This window comes from Lynx rufus, unplaced genomic scaffold, assembly GCF_022079265.1.
Source record: "Lynx rufus isolate CCGP_SWC_20201006 ecotype Redwood Valley unplaced genomic scaffold, mLynRuf1.p SCAF_4, whole genome shotgun sequence".
In the NCBI taxonomy this organism is placed as follows: Eukaryota; Metazoa; Chordata; class Mammalia; order Carnivora; family Felidae; genus Lynx; species Lynx rufus.
Genome location: NW_025814856.1, coordinates 36,925,522 through 36,945,786, shown reverse-complemented (window position 1 = coordinate 36,945,786; position 20,265 = coordinate 36,925,522). Strand labels below are relative to the sequence as shown.

The 20,265-nt window shown below is 44.7% G+C and overlaps 1 protein-coding gene across 2 annotated transcripts in view; it reads right to left on the bottom strand.

Annotated features, from left to right (window-relative positions):
* The window catches only part of MITF (melanocyte inducing transcription factor), a 223,633-nt gene extending 203,722 nt beyond the window's left edge, over positions 1 to 19,911 (bottom strand). Inside the window, exon 1 of one of the 2 annotated variants that reach the window (XM_047094782.1) lies at positions 19,676 to 19,911. In XM_047094782.1, the coding sequence (XP_046950738.1) occupies positions 19,676 to 19,779 (104 nt within the window). In that variant the 5' untranslated portion in view covers positions 19,780 to 19,911. The remainder of the gene's footprint in view (positions 1 to 19,675) is intronic. The other variant, XM_047094783.1, reaches the window with a different exon arrangement.
* Between the last annotated feature and the right edge of the window lie 354 nt (positions 19,912 to 20,265).

The following is a 20,265-nucleotide window of genomic DNA, read 5'->3' as shown; positions in this document are numbered from 1 at the left end:
CTTCCTCTCTATTAGATCATTATATCTTTTTATTGAAAATATTTAACTCAATACTTTGCAATGACTAATGCTCTTAACACCCACATGTCAAGGCAGAAGTTATGTTCATTACACAACATTATGATGTTTCAAGACCTTTGGCATTCAAAGATAAACAGTCCAGAATGGAATAAACTAGCTACAACTTTATGAAGACACACAGGAAAAGCAATTAACCAGTCAAGTTGAGGAGGGAGGGAGAGATAAGGAGAGAAAGATAAGTGAAAAACATCAAGATGTTAGGAGCTCTATGTTCAGTGGCAGGCCTTAAGGATGGGTATGTAGACAAGACTTCTTGATGTCATCAGCAAGGAAAATCTGAAGATCTGGAATGAGGAATGAGGAACACCTACAACTTACATACCATATCCTTGTGAATAATTAAGCGTCCACCATCCCACCTTTTGCTACCTTTCTTGGAGTCCTCACAGCCTCACACCTTTCTTTCTTTAGAAACAGCTTTGAAAACAAAGGACTATCTTTAATAGATAGACCTATTTATCTTGGATACAGATGTCCAACCACACCCAGAGTCTGTCTTTGCTTCATCAGAAACCTAGTCCTCTTGCTATTCCAAAATCAACACGACTTGTCACCCCAGATCACTTCCTACCCTGCCTCCCTCTCTGCACCCCAATATATGCAGTAACTACTGCAGTATGGCAGTTAGAGAGGGTGAGCTTTGAAGTCAGACAGTCCTCAGTTTAAGTCTTGCTTCCACCCTTATTTGAATGGCTTCAGGCAAGTGACTGAAATGAAGACGGCCAAGCTTAGTTTGTTCATCTATAAAATGGGATCCTACTTACCTCATATTAGAATTAAATCATAGGAGGCATTTCAAATGTTTCATACAGTGCCTGGTAGATAGGAGGTGTCTTAATATGTTTTTAATTCAACTAGATCTGAATTATTCATTCCTTCTCTTTCAGCATCTTGACTTTTCTAACACAGGAAAAATCTGGGGGAAAAAATGTACACAGGTACCTTCCTGATCCCAGGACTTAGTTAGACACACACATGCACACATGTGCACACGCACACAAACTAAGCAAGCTATTATTTTTTTTTTTTTTTTTTAATATTTTTTTTTTAATTTTTTTTTTTTTTCAACGTTTATTTATTTTGGGGACAGAGAGAGACAGAGCATGAACGGGGGAGGGGCAGAGAGAGAAGGAGACACAGAATCGGAAACAGGCTCCAGGCTCTGAGCCATCAGCCCAGAGCCCGACGCGGGGCTCGAACTCACGGACCGTGAGATCGTGACCTGGCTGAAGTCGGACGCTTAACCGACTGCGCCACCCAGGCGCCCCGCAAGCTATTATTTTTATACTACACATAAGTACAGTAGGAAGATGCACAAGGTGGGTGACATATGAAAGGTAAAACTTTAATCCCAGCAAGTTTGTTTCCTCAAAGCATAAGAGATTAAAGAACCACTACAAGACACACACTGTAGTAAGGGCTTCAAAAATGGTAGGTGCTGGTGTTACTATCATTGGTGTTTGGGTTTCTTTGCTGTTGTTAAATTTGGTGATCTGTCTCCTAGGCAACCTGAAACTACTGGACCCACTGAAAACAATTCTTTTCTTCTCTCCTTTCTTAAAAGAATTTTAAGCACTCCCAACAAGTGCTCAGGTAATGTTTGTAACAATAACCATGCTGATCCTTATAATATGCTAATCTGCAATACGAGAAGTCAAAATCATCACCATCGTCTTCTAGGCCATGAGTAAGATGAGCCCAGTTTCTTCAGAAACTGCCTACACCAGAATTTCTATGTCATCAACAGTGGCCCCTGTAATATCTCTGGGCTCTTTTTCCAGGTCCTCACTCTCACACTCCACTTCCTAAAGAATGGTAGAAATATATCAAAATGAAAAGTAACATATCTGAACAATCCCACTCAACTTTAAAAATTTGGAAGTAATGGGCCATTTTTATTGGCAAATAAACATAAAAATTGAAGATGTGGTGCTTAGAAAAGCTTCATTAATGAGGTTTCATGTAGAACCTGCAACAAGGTTGGAGGAAAACAGTGTTTGACAATGTTTTCCCAAATGGGCATGTTTTAAGTTCTTCAGAGAAAGAACTGCTAGAGAAAGATTCAAGAAAACAATTTTTAATACAGTCAACCCTCATTGTGCATGGATTCGCTATTTGCAAATTCACCTACTTGCTTAAAGACCAGCACTGAAGTGTTATCTAGTGTTACTCTACATAAGAAGGCTGTGATGTGGCTTACCCAGAAAATACATGTTTGGATAAGGTTCAATAAAGTGTGAATTACAGCGGTGTTAGCCTTGAGTTCAATATTAATGAATCAATAATATATGTTAAATAAAGTGTCTTTAAACAGAAACACACATAAAACAACGTTATGGATCAATCAGGTGACAAAAATGTAACCAGAGGCTCCTAGGAACCCAACTGTGCCCTTCCTCTAGGAGCAATGGCTCAGTGCTCCCTAAATGAATGGCTTTGTAGAACCTAACTGTCACAGATAACAAGAACAGACTGTATATTTATTTCATCTCTGAGCACCCATAGTAGCAACAACACTCATGGCCACTACTAGCCTAATCAGGTGTTTACATACACCGGGTGTGTTACACATTACCTTCTATAATCTTCACAGCTCTGCTAAGAAGGAATACGACCACTCCCATATTTTAAGGGAGAAAAATAAGCCTCAGAAAAACTTAAGGGCCCACAGCTAATAAGAAAAAAAGTCAAAATAACTTCTTGCACATTTTCCTTAAAGAGCTTAACCGACTTTCCAAGAGCTACTGACCCCTTCTTGCACACCAGAAACACCTCATCATTTTGGTCACTTTTATTCAGCAATTATTTATTGGGCTCTTGCTATCCTGGATTCTGGAGATGTTCAGTGAACAAATTCCCCATTGTCACTGGGCCTCTTTCAAGTGAGAATTGACAGACAATAAAGTACCTACTTGTAGGCAGAAGATGCTTGATTTCTTAAAATACTCATTATCTGGGGCGCCTGGGTGGCTCAGTCGGTTAAGCATCCGGCTTCAGCTCAGGTCATAATCTCACGGTTCGTGGGTTAGAGCCCTGTGTCGGGCCCTGTGCTGACAGCTCAGAGCCTGGATCCTTCTTCTGATTCTGTGTGTGTCTCTCTCCCTCTGCCCCTCCCCTGCTCGTGCTCTGTCTCTCTCTCTCAAAAATAAATAAAAACATTTTTAAAAAATAAAATGAAATGAAATACTCATTATCTTTTAAATAAGAGCTTCAAGTGAAGTGACAGCTGAAGGCTCTCTTCAGCGAATATCCATTTAAAATACATTTCTTTCAGAGGGTAACTGATGTGACCACCAAGTGGGCTCTTTTCCCGCTCCCAGAAAGAGTACACCCCTAGCCCTTGATGCCTTGATCTGGGTTGCATACCATGCCTCAGTGGCCACTCATTTGCCAAAGACGACAAAGGTATATGCTCAACATTATCCCCTGACTCCACAGTGGGCTCAACAAATACTTACTGAATATCATTTTACCTCAGAGGGCAGGGAACATTGGCCCAAAGATCCTGCCAATCATTCCCAAACCATGACTCTGAGAAAGTAAGAGTAAAGTGTCAGATCTCTTAACATCCACCTATTTAGATGCCCAAGAATTAAATCGACTCTGAAAACTTCCAAAACTGCCTTGTCCATGGCCAATGGTTGGCTCTTCCCCTAGTTATGGGTGTGCTAACTCTCAACTCTACCCTACGCACCTGATTCATCCTGCCCTCTCACAAAAACGTAGAGCTCAGAAGCCCTCAGACTGTGCACATCTGACAATCCTCAGACTTCATTCTCCCCTGTGTTCGTTACTTCTCACAGCACACTGGCTCTACTCAAAAGCATCTCCCTCTACGGACTTTTGCTTCCGTGTGTGCATGTGGCTGTGTGTGTGTGTGTGTGTGTGTGTGTGTGTGCGTTTCAATCACAGGGAAAGAGGAAAACTGTCATTTTCGCTGTTTCTTTATAAGACTCAGGACAGGAATTGTTTAACCAAGAGTGAAGTTTTGATTAGTCATGCTAATACCAGAGAAAAGATGCAAACACTCTGAAAAACACTGCCTTGAGAATCCAGTATGTACCGGTATGAATGTGTGCATGGATTCTTCCAAAACATGTCTCCCATTAATTGGTAATCAAATTAGTTCCATTCCTCTGCACACAACAGCTGATAGCTGGGGGAAGTGGTCTGGCAGATTCCTGGGAGAAACATGAGTGCTAGTACAGGTCTGAAAACTTGCTGCATATATCCCCAATATCTGTAAATTGACTATATGGCTGGGGGTTTTAAGCTATGGAGAATCCAATAATTTATTTACTTAACAGTGACAACACAATGGTAGAGTCAAAGCCCCTGCCCAGATTAACCACTTCTTTGATTCGTATGTAAACCCCTAAATTCTAATGGCAATGACCAGCAATAGCACATGAGAGCTTGGCAAGCCGAGACAGACATAATGGTGGCACGGCAGGAATGGTAGGGCAATCGGGCAACGACAGAGAGCCGGCATCTACTGCCCCTTTCCTATAGAGAGTCCTCATTACCTCACTGAATCTTCACAGAGATCTGATGAGGCAGGTGACCTCATTATCCATGTAACACATCAAAGCCGTAACAATGAAGGCAACCACTTATGTTTGCAGTATCACGTGAATGTTTTTCCTGAGACAGATGGTCACTATTGGGGCTAACCCCCCTTTCTGCTTTCTGGTGACCAGTTTGGCCCTAGGTTTGAGGGGGAAACTTTCTGAGGCTCAAAAAAAGCAAGCTATCTTGTGGTGATCGTTCCACAAAGTATACACACAGCAAAAAATCAAGCTGCACACCTTAAATATATATAATTCTTATTTGTCAACTATACCTTAATAAACGGGGAAAAAACTAAAAGACAGTTAAGCTATCATATTGATGTGGGTACAACATTTAAGTTTTATCACAGGATCCGTTTAACCAGTAGATGGAAACCCACTTGGTTGAATGAAATGGCTCATACAAATGAGAGGGACTTTAGCAATCAAGTTTTCCGAAAGTTCAGAATGAATGGTAAAAAGCAAGCATAAATTAAACAGTGTCTCTAAAAATAAATAAATAAATAAATAAATAAATAAATAAATAAATAAATAAAACTTAGGGTCTAGTCTCAAAAATAGCTATACATGGCAACAAGGAGGGAAAAATCTTAAAACAATAAAAGATAACAAAGATTTTGAGGTTCAAGAACACAGGGCATTGTGGCTTATATCGGATAAAAGACAACTATATACAGAGGCTGCCAAGTTAAATGTGAAAAGATGAAGCAGGCACTCACTAGAGGCAAAGATGAAACATGACAGTTAGGAATGACAGATACCCGTGTGTCAAGCGCAATACAGACCAGCTGCTATACTGTTCAGTGTTGTGACACCTCAATTAGTGCATCTTATTATTTATTCTTCCACCTAGCTACAGTCTGTAATTATGATGAAAGGAAACATGTTGATAAAGGCAAAGATTGTTCTGGCCACAAAAGTAACGCCTTACCTATAAACAGCAGGCACCATCTTTGAAAAACGCCCTGCTAGGCTCCCCACGCTTCACCACTACTTGATCTGCATCAACTCTCAAAGATCCTGATGCTGACTGTCCAGTTTACGAATCATTTAGGGCTCCCCCTTCGCTTCTTTGGACCCTCTTCTCTTCCTGCCTACTAAAATGTCATTTCAAGTCAAAACCTTTATTGACGCATGGATGCAAAGGGAACCAAAATGTGGGAACCAGGTATTAAGCAGCAAGAGCCAGGCTTTGGGCCCAGCACTGTACCCACCTATTTCTTTTTAATTCACACAATTACCCTATAGCCTAGATCATATTATCATCCATGAGCCCCATTTAGCCCTCTATTGAAACAGAAGCTACAAGCAAAACTTGCCCAACTATAAAAAAGCTAATAGATCATCATATTGGAATTTAAGTTAAAAATCTGTCTTATTCTGGAAGTTAAACCCAGAACTTCAGACTTTTTAGATGGGTTTGGGCTTTTAACCAGTTCACAAAAAGAGGTGAGGGTCTTTTCTCTGGAGAAGATCAGCATGTAGGAAAGAAAAGGAAGAAAAGAAAAGAAAAGAAAAGAAAAGAAAAGAAAAGAAAAGAAAAGAAAAGAAAAGAAAAGAAAAAGGAAGGAAGGAAGGAAGGAAGGAAGGAAGGAGGGAAGGAAGGAAGGAAGCAAAAGAAAAATGCTTGGGTCTAAATACATAAGGGTAGGTTGAGTTTCCTGCTAAAGTAAGGAGTCTGGAAATTTTCTATAGGCTCTATTTGTCTGACAACCTTGGCCTTGCCCTTCCCTGTTACAATCTATACCTCTCCATCAGAGAAGTGAACAGCCAGGTGAGATTCAGAACAAGGGGAACAACTCTACGAAGTCACAACACTCCCACTGTGACAAGACAGAGGCTGGCGGGTCCCAGCCATTCTGTCCCTCTGTTTTGGAAGCTCCTACGCTCTGCAAACTGTCTGGAATTCATTAAGATGGGAAAACAGGCTGAAAGCCGTATTTCAAATTTTATTCAGCAGAAGTTTTGTGAAAAACAATTTGGTCATGTGGGCATGCTCAAAATCATCATCACCCTGTTTCTCAACCATATCTTTCCAGTCAAGTGACTGCAGCACGATTCAAGCTTCACACTCTGAGTCTAGATTACAACCCTCTTTTGAGATGTGGGCCAGGGCTCCTGATGGCAGTAAAGCTGGGTTAACTTCAAGCCACCCAAAGATCACATTTAGAAAACCAAGAATCCTACCTGTTTTCACTAATGTAGACCTGAAAGCTGACTTCCTAGAAGGCAAAGTTTTTGGTTTTTGGTTTTTAATCAGTGAGGAATTACTGTCAAGGATCACCTCTAGCCTGATCATAACAAGCAGCACCCCATTTTTTTTACTCAATGTATTCTAACCCAGGAAGTATTTCATTCCAAAACAGAAAGAGGGGAATAACTCAATATGGAGACAAAGAGGGGAATAACTCAATATGGTGAAAGCACGGGGGTAGTGTTTCTCAAACATGAGGAAGTATCACCAACTGTGGGGGACTTGCTCAGACAAGTGGGACCCACCACTGGTTTTTGATTCAACAGGTCTGCAGTGGAATCTCAGAATTTGCATTCCTAACAAGCCTGAGGGTCACATTTTGAAAACTGCTGCACTCAGGTGGTAGTGGTGGTGGATGTCTTGCTTTGTGGGGAGGTGGGGTGGTGATTTTGCTCAATAAATGTGGAATAGGAAGCAGTGCAGAAAGGTGGGATTCAGACAAGGCATAAGCTGGAACAGTCTCCATGGAGGTGGCAGAAGATCCAAACTAAATATATTTACTTAGAAAAGGAATTTATTGGTTAAATACCCAATTAATTGGAGAAGACTCCAAGGAGAGGCCTAACTTGGTCCAGAGGTGAAAACACTCCTACCAGGATCATGGCAATGATAGCTAGCCATCCACCAAAATTGTATGCTCCTTTCTAGCACAGAGGTGTCGCTGTCCAGCTGGGGTCTGTTTTTCCCAGCTCCCACCCCTGTAACCAGAAAAAGACGTGAGTCTGGTCCTTGCCAATAGAATTTGAGCAAAAGCGATGCTTGTCATTTGTGGACCTTAGTTATGCCTTCTCTTCTTTTCCTTTCTACCACCAGACATAAAAGACTCCAGGGCCCTAGGCAATGGGAAAACCAGAAGATGGAAGGAGACTGAGTAGTTGGTTTGCCATGTGGAGGAAAGCTGCCTGTCAAGCTGCCCATTTGACTGGGAGAGGGGGCAGAGGGAAAGACAGAATCTTTTTTTTTCAATGTTTTATTTATTTTTGAGAGAGAGAGCAGGTGCATGAGCAGGGGAAGGGGGGAGAGAGAGAGAGAGAGAGGGAGACACAGAATCCAAAGCAGATTCCAGGCTCCAGCATCAGCACAGAACCTGATGCGGGGCCTGAACCCATGAACTGTGAGATCATGACCTGAGCCAAAGTCTGACATTTAACGGACTGAGCCACCCAGGTGCCCCGAGAGAGAGAGACTCTTAAGCGAGCTCTACACCCAGTGCAGAGCCCAATGTGGGGCTTGATCCCATGACCCTCGGATCATGACCTGAGCCAAAATCAAGAGCCAGATGCTCCACCGACTGATCCACCCAGGTGTCACAAAGTTAACCTAATTTAAAAACTTGTTTTTTCTCTGTCTACAAGGTATGGTTTCATTCTAAACCTCGACATCTTCCCAAATTCAAGATCAATGAAAATAAAGGGAGAATCTCTTTCTGTTAGCACCCTAGCAAAACCCTGGGATTCATTTTCACTAGTCAACATGTACCTCCCCGAAACCAGTCTCCCTGAAAAAGAAACGTGGCCGGGCCTGTGGCAAATCCTCCACTCTCGGAGCCAGAAAACTGAAGTATGGGCTGGGCATGTGGGAAGGGATTGTCGCAAGAATTTGGAAAGGAGATTAAGGGCAGGCAGAAGAAGTGTCCCCTACGGGAAACACGTAAAGAAAGGGAAGTTGGCTGCCAGTGAGAAGTGATTAGAAAGATGTCATGTATATGAACCCAAGTGTGAGAAAGAGGGGTCCACTGGATCAGCAGAAATGACTGACTCCAGTCAGTACCACTGACTCCAAAAACAAACCCCAATTAATTGTCCTTGCCATTCAGCCTCCCACTGTTAAATCGTGCCTGTCGGTGATTATGATGCTATGACCAAGCAAGAGCCATCAAACCTTCTTGTTCGTTTCTGAATCAACAAAGATTTAAAGCTACCATACATAATCAGTGTCATTAAAGCTGCGTTCCATTATCCCATCATTTAGCACGTACACACACAGCATTTACTTAGATAAAACATTATTAGTGTTTATCTACCCAAAGATGAGTGGACAAATGACTTTGCTAAATGATGCAAGGTATGGTTCCAAAAAGTCTGCACACACCAATCGTCCAATACACAAGCCAGTGCCAATCTCTCAAGTGACTCTCCAGGCATGCTTCCTTGCAGCAAATGGACAAACTATTATTTGGAATGTCACCAGGAATCGCACTAGTTGCTTATATTTTTAGAGGCTGTTTTACTAAGCTACCGCAAGCTCTTCCTTCAAAAATAAATACGGGGAATTTTCAAGAACGCCTGGCTGGTGTCATCCTCTTCTCTTGAAAGTAAATGACCCTACCTGGCCAATACTATTTTCATGTTTATTCATAGCTATTCTCTGCCAAAAGCATTATAAATTAGTTGCAAAGGGTTCTACTGGCCAAGGTGCCAATGTTCTAAATTTAGATGGGGCTGTTATGCAGGCTCAGTAATACAATAAAGCAAAGCTAACCCTGAAATAGTACCTTTCCATCTTTTATTGAAAAACTTCAAATGCTGAAAAATAAAGCAAAACTGTACCCAGTTCTTTTGATGGAGAAGGGATTGTTACAATATCTGTGTGTCTGTTCACAGACTCAATTTTAGAGTACTACCTCCAGCTGCTTGGGACAGATGCATGCAAGACGAACAGCATGGCCATATCTCATTGAGGTCCTCTGGTAGGCTCTGTGAGGACTGTGCTAGGTTCCAAGTTAATCAGGAAAATCACCTTTCCTTTTCTTTCTACCAACGTTCAAATCTCCAGTTAGAAAAATAAAAGGAATGTTCTGAAAAACATACTTCTTGAAACCAGTTAGTACCTAGGAACATTTTATAATAAAGGTACTGAAGTCAACATAGCAGTCCTATCTGTCAGCCCATAATTTCATATATAATGTCAGCCATCAGGATAAATGAATCCTCCCTGCTTCAAACCTTCTTCTCACTGACGCAAGTTAAGCCTCCTAGAGAGAAAACGTGTTCTACAAAAACAAGTTACGCATGCCCAACAGCGGCGACCACCACTTTTCCCATTCTGCCCTTGATCACATAGGAAAACAGACAAATGCATGTGAATGATTCAGCAAGTTATCCCACTTTGGGGAAGGGGTGGGGGTGGAGAGGGTGAAGGCTACACATGCCTTCCTGAAGTTGCTCAACAACCCACAATTTTCTTATAGAAGAACAGGATTCTACCAGTTACTCCACAGACTTGTAAGTCGTTGCATTTGGATTTAAAATATTTGTTCTCACATGACCCAGGAGTTTTCCTTTTAAAAGTCACCACTCCATGGGTACTTGAATCAAAGAACGCAGCTACTGGAATTCAAAAGCTTTGAAGATTTTCGTTTTAAGTTGCTGAATTAAAAACACACGCTATTGCCTGTAGATGTCAACACTGACCAAAGCTGCGAGGTGCTGTGTGGGACGAGAGGCTTCTTTCACCTCAGTGTGGACAGGAAGCATGATCTAGGGGTCGAAACATAGGACTGCGAGTCAGGAGTTCCAGAAGAGTTGGTTGTGGTACGCGTGTATATTTTCTTAAATGAATCTTAAGCTCTGCGTTTTTCTCCAAGAGCCCTTGGACTTGTCCTGTATACCAAATATTACTTCAAAACCCAGCCAGAAACTATTCGTACGTGAAAGCATGGTCAAACATGAATAATCTCAATGTGACAACAGTGAGAAGTGCAAGGGGACGACTCAAGTAAGACGATCCCGGAGGGAAAAAAAAGGATAATAAAAAGAACAAGACCCATCTCCACTTTCAGTCCGAGGGTAGGTTTATAAAGACAACCATAAATCTCTGACTCACTCAACATTAGGAAAACACTTAAAACCAAGTTATAAACAGTTGCAGGGAAGATTAACGTCTGTATTTTTCTCCACTATTCAATTTATGACCTTAAACCCGTCCAATGCATCTTCCTGAGCACCTATAAGGTAAAGCCTAATGTTAGATGCTTCACAAGAGATACTTTTTATCTTCACAGCAGCCTTATAAGGTAGTTATTGCCCCATTTTAGAAAAGAAGGAACTGAGATTCAAAGAAGTTGGGCAACTGGTCCAAAGTCATACAGCTAGGGAGGGGAAGCACCAAGATTTGCACACTTATTTCAGGCATTCAAGCCTTGCCTCAAAATCACCTCCTCCATGAGGTGATTCCTGATATCAGACCCATTCTAAAAAGCCCCTGTGTTTCCTAATCACACTATATCAATTACTCCCTCTTCAGCAACAAAAATTATATTGTGCATTTATTTGGCACATCATTAACTGTGTTCGCATCTCCAACATGGATGCACCATGGTAGTGGGAACCTTGCCTATCTGGTTCTACCTTTGATCCCCTCTGGCCAGCACAGAGCCTGACATACCAGAGGCGCTTAATAAGTAACTGCTGTGAGAAGAGAGAGAAAGGAGGGAGGGAAGGGAAAAAGGAAAAAAAACACAAATAAATCCAGGTCCTTCTGACCCAAAGCTCTACTGCCCCTGCCAAAAGTGACCGAGGGATGTTTTCGATGCACCTTGGGGAGGATACCAGGGCCCTCATGATTCTGAGGTACCATTTACTTACTTCCCTACGGGTTTTTCTCTCACTTTTACTCCACTCCTCCCCCTGGCTCAACTTCCAACTCAGGTGGAAAACAGCCAATGGGTTACCATCTGCAACACACTCTGGGCAGTGCCCAGGGCTTGAGAACCCTGGGAATTTAGGCACTTGAAGACAAAAACCTCACGGTTCTGAATCTCAAGACAGATGTCTCATGTGGACACCACAAAGGCGTACTCTATTCTCTGTGGCATGCATAGAGGGCCACAGGAGGCAATGATGTAGCAAAGAATTAAGGGAGCCACATTTAAGAAGCAACCTAGAGAAATGAGGAGCCCGGGCCTCTCCCCAAATCCTGAGGAACAGAGAGCGCAGGCAGGGGGGAAGGAACTGGAAAAGAGACCCAGACCTGCTTACACGGCTCCCTGCCCTCAGCCTCCATCTGCCTCCATCAAGACTCAGACTGCATGACTCCCTCTTGCCCTACCTCGAGTACACAATGTTCACTTGACTCACAAAAACCTCCGTATAAACTGCAAACTTGACTTTACAATATCAAAAGCCTGTAGTAACAGCATTTAATATCTTTGACCCACCTTCTTGATTATTTTCTCCAAATTATGTGTATTTGGAGGGCAGTCAAACATATTTTTACAATTTACTTTGATGAGATGGACATAACAGCAAAGTACATTTTATACTTAAAACACACAAACACACATAAACACACACACACACACACACACACACAAAACAAGTGAAATTCTTGCTTATTGTCCTTGAAAAATGACAAAAAAAATAGCCGAGTGGGTTTTTTTTTTCCTATTATTTATCCTAATACTGCCAGTTCTGAAACAAAGCAGTTGGAGGGAGAAATTTAGTAACTTTGATTTGTCCCAAGATACATTTTTTTACACTGAGGTCCTATTCCTGACAGTAAGCACATGTGACCTGTTCTAAAAAAAGGATATTTTCCACTTCTTGCACAACTGGAGCAGATATAAACATCAGCCTGTGCAAACTGCACCGCAGAACTCAAAGGGAATTAAACACACACACACACACACACACACACACACACACGCTTAAATAAATTCTATAAATAGGACTCAGGAAAGGGAAATCTCCAATAACACACAGAACCAACACTTAGAATCCACTTTAATCAAATTTTCCATCTAATCATACCACAAAACTAATTTGCATAAGAAGAGTTGAACATCTGCCAGCATGAGGCACCTCGATCTTGCCTCTTTTGCTTCGGAGATTGCCTCTTAGTTATTGTTATGAGGAAGGAAAAAATTACCGTGGTAAAGTAGAAAAGAAGGAGTTTTATTACTGATGTGTGCTAGGCACTCTGTAAAGCACTTTTACAGATTCTATTTCCAGTTCAAAACTTCCACCAATAGGGGTGCCTCAGTCAGTTAAGCATCCGACTTTGGCTCAGGTCCTGATCTCATGGTTCGTGAGTTCAAGACCGCTTCGGGCTCTGCACTGACAGCTCAGGGCCTGGAGACTGCTTCGAATTCTGTGTCTCCCTCTCTCTCTGCCCCTCCTCTGCTCACACCTCTCAAGAATAAATAAACATTAAATTTTTTTAAAAAAAATTAAAACTTCTACCAATAGTATGTTGGCCCCATTTTACAGGTAAGGAAATTGAGGCTCCTCGAAGCTAAGTGTCTCAAGCACACACGTCACAGTTAAGTGACAGAGCCGTGGGCACAGCACTTCAGGACGGCCCCCTCTGAACCTGTTCACGCGCATCCGGTCTCTGCCACCACCAGGAGCTCCCAGACCGTGAGGAAGGTCTGAGAGTCTGCTTAAACATTTAAAAGGCAACCAAAACCCCCAGAAGTTTATTTTAGGATATGTCCTCCAGGGTGTCTAACATCTTATTTAATGTTATAGAGAAATATGCTTGAGTATTGCTTGAACTTCCAGGCCAAACCCATAGAGCCCTGCTCGTTCACAAAACTGGCCTCCTATTTCCCGTCCTCTAGGAAATGGCCACTGTTGATGCTCACCTTCCCACGAGGTCACACTCTGTCTTGCATGGTTAGCTGGATCCATGTGTTCTTTCCTTCACCCACTGAGACTTTTTTTTTTAAGTTAAGTTTGTTATTTATTTGGAGAGAGAGAACAAGCCAGGGAAGGGCAGAGAGAGAGGGAGACAGAGGATCCGACGCAGGCCTGGTGCTGACAGCAGTGAGCCGGATGCAGGGCTCAAACTCATGAACTGTGAGATCATCACCTGAGCTGAAGCCAGACACGTAACGGATGGAGCCCCCCAGGTGCTCCACCCACTGAGAGTTCTGGAAAAGATGCAGAATGATGTTCCTCTCCATTTCTGCTGTCGCGCACAGTGCCTTTTACACGGAGGTACAGGCTAGTGGACAAGAGCCTGGGGCTAGAACCAGATGGCCTCAGGTTAAACCTGGGCCCATCTACTTGTTATGCCTCGGTTTCTTCCTCTGGAAAATAAGAATAATAAAAGCACAGACACCCAGGGTGGATGTGAAAACTAACTGAATTAACACAAGTAAAATATTCAGACTCGGTCCTGGCAGGTAGTAAGCACGGCATTAAGAATTACCCGTTTCAGGGGCGCCTGGGTGGCGCAGTCGGTTAAGCGTCCGACTTCAGCCAGGTCACGATCTCGCGGTCCATGAGTTCGAGCCCCGCGTCAGGCTCTGGGCTGATGGCTCGGAGCCTGGAGCCTGTTTCCGATTCTGTGTCTCCCTCTCTCTCTGCCCCTCCCCCGTTCATGCTCTGTCTCTCTCTGTCCCAAGAATTACCCGTTTTAAAAATATAATTAAGATCATTAATGTTGTTATTTATCATTATCATCTCTCGCAGGTGTGCAAATATTAAGTCCACACACATAAAAACACGTAGAATAGGCACTGACACGTGATGCATGCTCAACAGATGTTAGCTACGTTTACTGGTATTAATTTACACAAGCAATTTGCACAGGGCTCAACAGACACATGTTGAATATGAAGTTTTCTGTAGGTACTGATGCCACAATTGCTTTTTTTTTTTTAAACCGGCATAAATTTTTATGGGTTGGATCAAAAATATAAAATGTAAAAAAAAAAAAAAAAAAAAAAATCTAAACATTAGGTGGCAGTAGTATTCATTAGGAGATCGGTTGTTGTTCACGAACAACCCTGGCCTTAAGGTAGAAAGCCAAGGACAACCACATGCAAATGCTTCATGGAATGTCAGGACTCACTGTTAAGTAATAAAGAAATAACACCAAGAACACCACTTGCTAACATTTTACTGAACCCTTACTGGGCCGGGCACCAGGCTAATACTCTTCCACAGTCAACATGACAGTGAATGTTCCTAAGACCCTTAGGACGCAGGCCGCCATTTGTCAGATGAGGAAACTAAAGTTAGTTAGACCCAGCCTGCCTAAGGTCTCAGCTAGCTGGGGACAGTGATGCCAGAATAATGCTGGCAATTCCCTGCAGACTGGACTGGCAGAAAAATCAAGAAAACTCTCAGAAACCAGCAAAAGATTGACAGCTGTGTTTTGCCAAGAATGGATTATCATTTCATAAAAGAAAGTGTAGTTTTACTACGAAGACAGGAGAGAAACTCTCAGAATAAATCCAAGAAATGGCAGTGGCCTTATCCCGAAACACGTGTATGTGCACGTGTGACACAACAGTTGTTGTCTTTCTCATTCACCACAAACCTGTGAAAACTTCACACATGTCTCCAGGAATCAGCTTTCGGAAACCACCACTGTATCCTGTCCTGCCATAATAAACCCGAGACTTGCCCTCATTCCCATTTCTAATTTGCAGGAAGTTAAACAACAGTTATCTGAAACATAACTAAAATTCTGACAGAAGAAACTGGAACTAGATTAGGCCAAGTTTGAAGTCTGTCCAGGAAAAGGGCATTAGCAAGTACAAAGCCACAGAATTGTGCACCCAGTCAATCGAATAAGAGGACCATAAACCTGACAGAGGCTAACATGTTTTAAAATGCTGTTTTCAGGGGCGCCTGGGTGGCTCAGTCAGTTAAGCGTCCGACTTCAGCTCAGGTCACGATCTCGTGGTCCGTGAGTTCGAGCCCCGTGTCGGGCTCTGGGCTGATGGCTCAGAGCCTGAAGCCTGCTTCCGATTCTGTGTCTCCCTCTCTCTCTGCCCCTCCCCCGTTCATGCTCTGTCTCTCTCTGTCTCAAAAATAAATAAACTTAAAAAAAAATTTTTTTAAATAAAATAAAATGCTGTTTTCAGGTCCCAACGACCTAGAGAGAGTGCCTACACTGATAGGAGCTCATTTAACAGCTCCACATTTGTTTCCCTGATGTGACTGCATCAGTGTGTGAATTCTGGGTTCACCCTTGAAATTCGGCACATTTCCCCTGCCGCCCACCATTCAGAGCTCATTCCCAGGAGAACACACAGAGGCTTCAAAAATCTTGCTGGGGGAACCACACTGCAAACAATTCTTCATTAGAACCTTTCCTCATCGTGTGTCTTCCTCCACTGCAGATTTGCCAGGGACTATGACCAAAAGGAGGGTCACGTGATCTAATTCCCGCAGCCTCACACTCCTAAAGGCCAGGAGGTCTCGGTTAGGAATGAAAACGTGTCTTTCCTCATGAAACACCTGCACATCCGAGCTCAGCCCAAATGAAGAATATATAATCTCCACTTTGGAGAGACCCTGATGGATACCTACTTTAAAAGGCCGCCAGGTTGAATGCAAAATCAGAACCAAGCACCCCGTACTGGGTGGACTCCTAAGGGAGAAAGCAACACCTGTTCAAACAACAAATCATTCCCGTGCCAGGCAATGTTCAAGGCTAATTGTTCTAAGCAGGCATGACTGTACCCTTCAGGGACATTTGGCAGTGTCTGGAGACGTTTCTGGACGTCACAATTGGGAGTAGGGCGCTAGTGGCCTCTAGTAGACGGAGGCCAGGGGTGCTGGTCAACATCCTGCAATGGCCGGGACAGTGCCCACAACAAAGGGTAATCCAGCATGAAATGTCAATTGCACTGAGGTTGAGAAACTCTGCTCTAGACTCTAGGGACACAACGGTAAACAAGGAACAGACAGAAATCTCTGCTCCCTTGAAGCTGGCAGTCTAGCGTGGAGGAACCTATTATAAACATAGTAGAAATGAGAGTCGGTTATAATAGAAGTACAATGGAAAAAATAGTATAGGGCAAGGAAGATGAGAGTCTGGAGGGATAGTGATTGTACCTAGTGAGGTCAAGGTAGGCCTGCTAGGAATATTAAAAGACCTGAAGTTGGTGAGGTGGTGAGCCCTGTGGCTCTCTGGGCAAAGGATGGTCCAGGCAGAGGCACCAGCCAAATACAACATACAAAGGCCTTACGGTGGAGGAGCCCAGAGTGTTCCGGGACAGCAAGGAAGCTGACAGGGAACTTGACCATACAGGCTGACTTTTGCCGTTTAAAGGATCTCGAGTGTTACTGAAACTAGGAGCCACTGGAGAGTTTTAAGCAGAGAATGACATGATGTGGCACATTTTAAGCCACAGTTTCTCAGCCTCAGTGGTGACAGTTTAGGGCCAGATAATTCTCTGTTGCTACCTTGTCCATTACAGAAAGTTTAGCAGCATCTCAGGGCTCTATGTACTAAAGACCAGTACCAACACCCTTCCATTCTGACAACCAAAAATCTCTCCAGACATTGTCAAATGACCCCTGGGGAGGGCAGCGATATCTATCCTGCCTGAGAACCAATTTTAACAGGAACATTGTGGCTGTCACATAGAAAATCCACCAGAAGGGGTAACAGTAGAAAGCAAGAGGCTACTGCAATAACCCTGGCATGGGCTGGTGAGGACTTGGACCAAAGTGGTAGCAGGGGACCTGCCGAGAGGTGGGCAGATTCTGAACATATTTTCAACTCCAAGAGACGATCTAGGGAATATAACTGAGAGACGAAATGGCTACAGCAGTCTTGACCTTTCAAATTCTACTTTTTCCAACCAAGACTTACAAGAAGGGAGATACCCTGGCAAAGACTTCAGACAAAAAGCCATGAGGAGGCCCCCAACAACATGTAGCCCTTTTAAAGTCACACAACAGATGCCGATGACAATAAGTTAGACAACTGTGGAAAACAGTATAGGGAAATTTTGCCAACCCCATATATTTATTCACAGATTTTATTTAACTGGTTTATTTCAAAGAGCATGTGTCTGCTCCACAGACAAGTTTTACAACAACTTTTTTAATTTAGCATTCCTCTCCATACCGGTTCTGTCCCGCACCTGTTTCTAGCTTCAACGTGTGAAGCCATTGCTTCCCACGTAGCCACATTTTTCCTTACACATGCTAGCTAGCTACCGAGGACGCTCACCCTTGCAAGTAATTTTTTGCCGACTCTGAAAAAGAACAGGCCCAAATCCTTCAACATGAGTTTCATGGCACTCATTTGGGTTTTTCCAGATGGTATTTTCCTCACTCTCTCAAACTCATTTAATGTTATGTATCAGCTCCCATCAAAAATGTTCCAAACAGTCCGGTTAATTCATTTCTTTCAGGACTACAGACACACACTCAAACACTCACTCCCTCATTCTGGCCATGTAAGCATTTGCTTATAGAAGCAAAAGCAGAGACTGCTCAGTAAAACACTGGTCCCTTCAGCCGAATGCACATAAAGCCCCAATGAGCATAACCAACAATACCCTTCACACAATATTACTCAAAACCCCCACCCCCAACACACACAATCTCCTCTCACACACAAAACAGCCATTATGAAGAGAAACCATCAACTAAAGGCTGCTTGTAGGCATCTAACTGCATTTCCTTCCAATCACTGTGAAGCGACTGCAAAGAGGCTGCTTCAGCAACCCCGGGAAGTGGATACGCAGTTCCCAGGTTTTCTTCCCCAACTTGGACTCAGAGTCCTGACGCAGCCCCGAAGGAAACAAACCTGGCTCTGCCTGCGGCTAGAGCAAACAGGAGCCCCGTGCACCCCAGAAGCAAAGACTGGACTATGTACTACTTCACCCCCCGGCCAGTTGTCCTTCTCTTCATTCACCCTGATTACTGAACCTTCCTCCCCCTCTGCCAGCCAGGTCCGTTCACCCTGACTTTACCCACGTGAGGGGCAGGCAGGAAGGTTTGAGGTGGGTGTGCAGAAGCACTGCTTAACCCTCCAGCTATAGCTTCACCTTATTTCAGAACTGAGAGGGGTGGACATAAACCCTTCTCTACTATCACAACCTCCAATGACCATGTCCCTCTTCGTAAACACGGGAAATGTCTGGAACCGCCCCCGGACAGAGAAAGAAAGATACCCAACCCGTTCCGACAGAACGGAGTGGGAACGGAGGTAGCATAAGAAATGGGCACTAGAGGTGGTGGGGCGCCAGACCAGCGGGTGTCTTCACTTCTCTCCAAAAAGTTTTTGAACTCCCCTGCAAATTAAACGCGTGTCGCTGCCAAGCAGGGGCCCTGCCAAGCAGGTCTGTCCCAATACCCTCCAGTTACGAGGCTTTTTTTTTCCCCCTCCAGGGAAGGCCTGGATTTGAATGGGACTCTATTGCCCAGGGAGTTGTTTAATTTGAACGAGGTGACACGCCCACCCGCTGCCCCCGACCCGCCCGCGCCGCCGTGCCCCGGTGGGCAAGGTGAGAGGCGGGGCTCCGGGAAACATCACCTGGAGGCGGCCAGGGGCGGACTTTCCCAGAGGAGCCCGACTCCGAGGAGGCGACACAAACGAATTAATTGCTTCCATCAACGTCGCGTTTCAATCCACCCCAAGCACTCCGTCTCCGAGTACTCAGCCCGCCGGGATCTTCAGAAAAGAGGTTCACTAGAAACTCTTTTTTTCTCCTTCCCACCGGGACAGCGTCCGGTTCCCGCGCTCCTCCTCCCCCACCTGCTCGCCCGGTCGCTCCCCTGCCCCCACCCGGTCTCAGCGGCCAGTATGCCGTGCCCAGGGACCCCTCACCTGGGCCGGCGGTCGTAGGCTGCCTGCGACGCCCCCGCAGCGCACTTGAACGGAGCCCCCGGAGGCGCACCGCCTGGGCAGACGCGGCCCCCCAACTGCGGGGGCAGTTCGCCCTCTGCCCCCGGGCAAGGACACGGGGTCCTTGTCCCAGAGCCCGGACGACCGGCTTTCCTCGCCCCACGGTGTGGGGCACGGGGCCCCCAGCCGCGCTCCGCGCCTCCCTCCAGCTGTCACCACTCACCTGCTCTTCAGAGGTTGACTTTTGAGTTCGTAATAGGTTTTGGGCTCTTCGTGAAACTCCTCCCCGACTTCGAAATCCGGCACGATCCCCGATTCCGACTGCATGGCTCCCGCTTCCCGTCCTTCCACTGCTCAAAAGTGAGAACAGAGCCTGGGGCGGAGGGAAGGTGGCGGGGCCTGGGTCCCCCGAGCGGCGTGCCCCCGCGCAGTGCCCAGCTCAGCCCGCTTGCCCGCGCGCGGCCACCCGCCCCGGCGCGGCGAGTTTACACTCGCACCCGGGAGGGAGGGGCGGGCGGCCGCGCGCAGCCTGGGATCTGTAGTTCGGTCCGGACGGGGCGTTCCCGGCTTTCCAGGGGAGCCGCTCCCGTGAAAACTACAACTCCCAGAAGGCCAGGCGGGGGCAGAGGCAACGTGGTGGACACCGCTATTGCAACTCCTGTTTGGATTCATTGTCAATGTCAGCAGCTCCTCTCCCTCCTCTCTCCTCTCTTGCTTCAAGGATACGGACGTGGCTATTTAATATTAATAAGAATGGCCTCAGCCTTGCTCTCCCACCGTCAGCCCTACTCCCTGTGCAGATATTTGCGAGGG